Below are 7500 nucleotides of genomic sequence, written 5' to 3'. Positions count from 1 at the left end.
TTATATTATATTATATTATATTATATTATATTATATTATATTATATTATATTATATTATATTATATTATATTATATTATATTATATTATATTATATTATATATTATCTCCGCAGGTGAACTACACCCAGCCGTTGGTAGCGGTGAAGTTTCTGAACATGACCCAGAACGCCGACGTGAGCGTGGAGTGTAAGATGGTTTCTAACACGCTGCAGGAGGGAGGAGAGAGAGACAAGTTCGCTGGAAGGGTCTCCTTCAAGCTGCGCATCAACACATAGATACACACACACTGTAATACACACACACACACACACACACACACTGTAATACACACACACACTGTAATACACACTGATACACTGACACACACACACTGTAATACACACTGATATACTGATACACACACACACACACACACACACACTGAGACACACACACACACACTGCAATACACACACACACTGATACACACACACACACACACACACACACACACACTGAGACACACACACACACACACACACACACACTGTAATACACACTGATATACTGATACACACACTCTGTAATTATATACACACTGATACACACACACACACACAATGAGACATGCACACATAGGCCTACTGACACACAGAGACACACTAGGGTTTCATTCAAACTACACATCAACTCAAAGATGTATACACACACACACACACACACACACACAGACAGACACACACACACACACACACACACACACACACACACACACACAGACATAGACAAACACACACTCACACACTGTTAAATGTCACTGCCACCTCCGTCACCAAATCAATCTGCATGAATCAAAGACCAAACTGATGTTTACGATGTTTTGATTATTTATTATTTATTATTTGGTGAGTAAGAAGGCCTGTGATTCGCTGGCAGCTCTAAGCGAGACACTGCAGGACAACAGGGTCAAACATTTAAGCGTCTTTGAGTGACGTCCATAAAAGCCCAACATAAATCCTATACTTTTGTTTTTAAACTTCTACATTTCATCATGAAGCTTTACCAGGTGATTACTGACATTAAAACTATGATTTTTATGTATTATAACTTTTCAGAAATGTTTAATGAATTTGCAAATTTGCCAAATATCAAATTAATTAATTATGTGTAAATTTGCATCTTTAAAAAACCTAAAATCAACATGTTGGAAAAAGCCTTTTGAAGAGTTAACATCTTTACTTGTTTTTCTACAACATTTCAGGGTCCAAAGTTTCTACAGAACAGATTATAGATACAGTCTTTGTTTCACTCTACATATCAAACAATACAACGTACAGGTCTTATCAAACAATACAACGTACAGGTCTTATCAAACAATACAACGTACAGGTCTTATCAAACAATACAACGTACAGGTCTTATCAAACAATACAACGTACAGGTCTTATCAAACAATACAACGTACAGCTCTTATCAAACAATACAACGTACAGCTCTTATCAAACAATACAACGTACAGGTCTTATCAAACAATATAACGTACAGCTCTTATCAAACAATACAACGTACAGGTCTTATCAAACAATACAACGTACAGCTCTTATCAAACAATACAACGTACAGCTCTTATCAAACAATACAACGTACAGCTCTTATCAAACAATATAACGTACAGCTCTTATCAAACAATACAACGTACAGGTCTTATCAAACAATACAACGTACAGCTCTTATCAAACAATACAACGTACAGGTCTTATCAAACAATATAACGTACAGGTCTTATCAAACAATACAACGTACAGGTCTTATCAAACAATATAACGTACAGGTCTTATCAAACAATACAACGTACAGGTCTTATCAAACAATATAACGTACAGGTCTTATCAAACAATACAACGTACAGCTCTTATCAAACAATACAACGTACAGCTCTTATCAAAGGTTTTATAAAAGGTATTTAAAAGCTTCTAACATATTTAACCCCCGATGGTTTTACCTGCAGTGTTTCTTCTTCTACAGGTGAAACTCAAACAATTAGAATATCGTGCAAAAGTTCATTTATTTCAGACATTTAACTTAAAAGGTGAAAATAATATATTATATAGACTCATTACATGCAAAGTGAGATATGTGAAGCCTTTATTTGTTATAATTTTGATTATTATAGTTAACAGCTTATGAAAACCCCAAATTCAAAATCTCAGACATTTTTAATATTACATGAAATCAATAAAGAAGGGATTTTAAATACAGAAATGTCGGCCCTCTATAAAGTATAATCATCCATATGTTCTCAGTACTTGGTTTGGGACCCTTTTGCATGAATTCTTGCCTCAATTCCAATTCCTTTTCCGTGATATTCTAATAATATGAGTTTCACCTGTGTGTATCAATTCAGGAACTAGAGATCAAACGCCGTCAGGTCTCGAGCAATAAAACAAGAATTCACCAAATCAGACGAAACTAAACGCGAAAATAATTTATGACTTTAAGAAGCACAAAGTGTCATGAGCCAATCAGAATCTAGCTTTAGTTACCATGACAGCAGCATCATATCTTCTTCTTCTTCTTCTTCTCTTTCTGTGTGTGTAGCCGTGAGCAGAGCGGCTCGTTAGTTAATTAGTTAACGAGATAGTCAGTTAGTGAGTGTTCAGGTAACGAGGGAGTAGAGGGCCCGTGTCTGACTGGCGTAGTTCACTGAGTCTTCTTTCAATTGTTCTAAATTTGTTCTTTTTTGTGCTTTTGCTTTAAGTCGAAAAAGAATTTATAACTTTTCATATTAGCGCCGACGAGCTAATCACATAGCAGATCGTTAGGACTCGTCACCTGTTTGATAAGACTAACCATGTTAAAATAATACGATCATTTTCTGCAAATATATTTAGAAAGTAAGACTAAATGAGATGGTTGGGCTGAGTGTGTTAACCAGTCAGACCATCATACAGAGGGCTGAGTGTGTTAACCAGTCAGACCATCATACAGAGAGCTGAGTGTGTTAACCAGTCAGACCATCATACAGAGGGCTGAGTGTGTTAACCAGTCAGACCATCATACAGAGGGCTGAGTGTGTTAACCAGTGGGACCATCATACAGAGGGCTGAGTGTGTTAACCAGTCAGACCATCATACAGAGGCGGAGGGCAAGAAGTTGTAACTAAAACTAGAAGCACAATCAGCGTCTTTTTTCTGTGAGCACAAAAACATTTTCTGACCTAAAAAAATTAAATTGCCAGTTGGACACGGGCCCTTAACGAACGAGTGAGTTAACGGGTTAGTTAACTCGTTGGCTAATGAGTGAGTTAACGAGTGAGTTAATTAGTTGGTTAACGAGTTAGAAGTCTTTAGTCTTTATTCTTTATTTTGTGGTTTGTTTATGTATTTTCTTTTTGTTTACTGTCGTCACCATGGGGCGGAGCATGACAACCGTAACCATGACTCCCGGTCCATGTGACACACACACACACACAAACACACACACACACACACACAGACAGGTAGAAACACACACACACACACACCCTTCCCCCTCACCTCTCCATCACTTTGCTGTACCTCTCTCTGCACCGATCGTCTTCCAGCCAATCAGGGCCTCCCCCTGTGTGATGTCACAAGATACATGTTTGTGATTGGTCGATTTTTTCCTGCCTGAAATCTCCTCGTGTTTATGATGAAAAAACTAAGAAAATAAAAATACAAAAAAATACAAAAAAACAAACTGTGGTTCATGTTTCAAAGACTACAAACTACAACACTTCCTGGTTTAAGGACTACAAACTACAGCACTTCCTGGTTTAAGGACTACAAACTACAACACTTCCTGGTTTAAGGACTACAAACGGCAGCACTGATTATTTTAAATCCGACAGACATTCACAGGTTCATATTTCAAGGGGAAATAAACTTTGGTTGCGTTCCGAATCTCATACTTTCTACTATTTAGTTTGGTAGAAAAAAGATTTAGGATGTCCTGATTCTTGTGGCCAGATTTAGGATGGTTAGGAGTACCCGGATGTCCTACTTCATGCGGCCAAGATTGTTAGTGTTGAAAACTGCATCCTATTTAGGCGATTCTGACCCACAATCCAGCTGTGGGGTAAACTGATCCACTTACTTTTTCCACTCTGAAACTACCATAACAACACATATTGTAACAGTTATAATCCTGAACGCTAGCCACACATTCCAGAACTAATGTCGGACTAGTAAAAGAATGATGGGGTTTGGTCAATTAAGCAAAGCAAATTTTCTAAACACTTGAAAGTAACTCTGAACTAAATCAAATACAACATATTATAATTCAAAAGGTTTTAATAAGATTCAAATGAAAGATAGAACCAGTTAGATTGGAACACAGTCTGGGGGTCAGAACACAGGACCCTTAGAGCCAGCTGGTGTCTGGGGGTCAAAGCATAGGAAAATCAGAACCAGCGAGAACAGCCTGGGACTCAGAACACAGGAGAAGACCCAACTGGATTATAACATCAGCCTGTCATACTCTACAACTAGGCCTACTCTACATTCCAGCCCTGAAGGTTACAGGGAAAGATGAGAAGGTGCTCTTTCCGTGTGGTTGCCCCAGGTCGTCTTCCTGGTGTATTTCCTTGGCATGATGGCTTTTCTACAATGTGTATGACATTAAAATAAAACATATGTCATGTAATATTTCATTAAAATATGTTTAAGACTAAACTTAACTTGTGCCTCATGGTGGGGGAAAGTGAGACAGTGGCTCACTTTTCCCCACAGTATTTGGCTCACTTTCCCCCACCACCACAATTTGAGAAAAAACTACCTCTCTTAGCATTTCAGGCTAATCTTTAGCTAATATCATCACATGGTTTTTATATGTTGGTAGTTCATCAACACGTATGATAGAAGTTTTTCTACGTGAATACATTTGCTTTGGCACAACAGTTGATTAAGTTGACAGCAAGAAAATTTACTTTTACCTGCAAAATACCTATTTTGGTGAAAAAAACATGCTTACAGCACCATGAGGTCCTCTCTTTCAGGGCCATGGGGAAATGAGAGGGGCTTGAAAACATATATCTCACATGACCACAAATGTTTTCCGTTGCCTAGATACAGGGGGTGGCTCATATTACCCGATGCCTCAGTTTCCCCCTTTCTCCCCTATATGGACACACAGCCTACACACACAACTGAAAAAGTGAACACACAAACAAAAGACAAATTAAATAAACAGCTCATTCTGGCCTCACACTAGAGGACTGTTAACAGACTTTGAACGGACTGAAGACTGAAACCCTCTAAAGACAATCAACTCACACCTGAAGACAGTTAGTCATTAGTTCTCTCAGTCTTCAGTCACAGAATGAGAACCAACATGGCGTACTCTACTTTACAGGTTTCTAAAGACATATTTAACTAAACTAAACTAAAGGTAAATGTTAAGCAGAAAATAAAGAGTCAACGAGGTGTCATGTAGGTCCCTTCAGTGCTGTTATATAGTCCAGGAAAGGCTGACATATCTGTTTAAACTTCTCTGCTTTCCCTGGAATCTCATAACAGATTTTCTCCTTATATAAAGTGCTAGAGAACTCTATGGTTATGTTAAAGTCCACACAGAGAATTACAGGTTCTTATTTCTGAGGGAAACAGATTTTATTACAGATGATAACGGACGTGGATGGAGAGAATTAAACATCATACAGCTCTGGAAAACATTCAGAGAGCAGTCTGGATGTTTCTTCAGTCTTCATCTCTACATTACTTACTGGAAATGCTCTTTTATGACAATATTTTTACTGTGAATTTGGTAGAAATGTTGTCAGTAGTTTATATTATAAAACCAAAATGTTCATTCTACTCAAACTTATGTCTATAAATAGTAAAACCAGAGACACTCAACATGTGGAGTGGTCTCTTCATGTTCTCCACGGCTGTATTTGAGCAGTGATCCAGTGAGATGCAGTGACTTATATAACAGACTGCAGCTCACTGGAGACACCTAGTGGACACACGATGTTACAATATAACTTTGACTGACAGAGACTTTGCTTTACATTCAGAAACAGCGCCACAGCGCCATCTAGTGCTGGAAAGAGAATCCTGAAAGAATCGCAGAACAGGAAAACAGACAGGACAGACAGGTAGTAACAGACAGACAGGTAGTAACAGACAGACAGGTAGCCTCCATGAGATATAAATGCCAGACCCTTTGCATTGAGCTTATAAACAGTGTAGCCCTGTTGTACATGTCTGGATACTTTCCCTCCATGCCATGTCACACAATGGAATACTTCACACTAAATAAGACCCCAGACCAGGTATCTCAGAAGGTCGACATCTCTGTATTATGAATCCTGTTTTTGATTGGCCAGAAATCTAACATACTCAGATGCTGGATCATAAACTAATGTTACAACAAACGGACTGAAGTATTTCACTTTGTAATGTAATGAACTTTTAGTTTTAGAATTTAATTTGAGAATTGTTTTTAACTTATGCATGATAAAGTAATAGTTTGAGTATTTTAAGTATGTATATAAATGCCAGAGCCTTTTCCAGTGAGCTTCATAATATATATGAATGATAAGTTATCAAGACAATAAGGTAAAAATATCAATAAAACCAAACAAACATTGATGCTTTTCCCTGTCTCTCTCTCTCACACACACACACACACACACACACACACACACACACACACACACCCTGTCAGGTGATAATAGGCTCGTTCGACCTGTCGCCGTCTTGCTAAGACCTGCGCAATTATGACGCTCGTCTTGCTGAGCGCACTGCATTATGGTTAGACTTTTTGTCCCACTTGCACCCGTGGCTGGCTGCGGCTCGGCTGCTTGAGACTTTGAAGTCCCGCGGTATCAAGACGGACACAGACACTGGAGCAAGTCGCTGCAGTTGGTTGCTCCCCACGGGCTGCGGGAGCGAAATGTCTGATGGGAAACGTCTTGCTGACAGGCGGAGCTGAGCGCTAATTGGGAGTTTAAACCTCGTGCCTTTGATGCGTTTCCCCAATTGGTTAGGCAAAAGTCTGACATCACCGCTCAAAATTAAATTACGATCCATTCTTTTTGATTTTAATTTATGTTTAATCATTAGGCCGCCACAATATGCATTTAAGCAGAAATGTAGCCTACTTAATCAGAGTTAAACCTCCACTGATCTGAACCCTTGACATAGAAATAATTTGGATGTGTAACTCTCCTGTATAGATATATTTAAAAGTGAACACAAACTTGAGTCACATAAGATCTTGGTGAAGTGATTTTTATACCATTAAGATTAAATCATAGGCTTATTTCAAGTGATCTAAATGGTCTGGGAATTGTATTTTACATGTAGTGTCGCAAAGCCAGACCAAAACTACAACAAGTAGTTTGTTTGTTACACATCATAATACAGTTCATCATATCCATCTCTACAATAATAATAAGGGATCTTTTCTTAGACCTTCTTTATTTAGGCCGATCATATTCGTTATGTGAAGGGAGAAATACTAAACCTCCTTTATTTGGATTTGTAAATTATTCT

The 7500-nt window shown here is 38.2% G+C and overlaps 1 protein-coding gene across 1 annotated transcript in view; it reads left to right on the top strand.

Annotated features, from left to right (window-relative positions):
• Nucleotides 1–276, top strand: part of atp1b2a (ATPase Na+/K+ transporting subunit beta 2a) — a gene marked incomplete at its 3' end in the record, with an annotated part of 41969 nt that extends 41693 nt beyond the window's left edge. The window contains exon 8 of the mRNA XM_080051560.1: nucleotides 115–276. Within this exon, the coding sequence (XP_079907686.1) occupies nucleotides 115–276 (162 nt within the window). The remainder of the gene's footprint in view (nucleotides 1–114) is intronic.
• Between the last annotated feature and the right edge of the window lie 7224 nt (nucleotides 277–7500).

The sequence above is a fragment of the Ammodytes marinus genome (assembly GCF_949987685.1).
Source record: "Ammodytes marinus genome assembly, chromosome: 23".
NCBI classification, from domain to species: Eukaryota; Metazoa; Chordata; class Actinopteri; order Uranoscopiformes; family Ammodytidae; genus Ammodytes; species Ammodytes marinus.
Note: the sequence above shows the minus strand (reverse complement) of the source record. Positions and strands in the feature narration are given on the sequence as shown.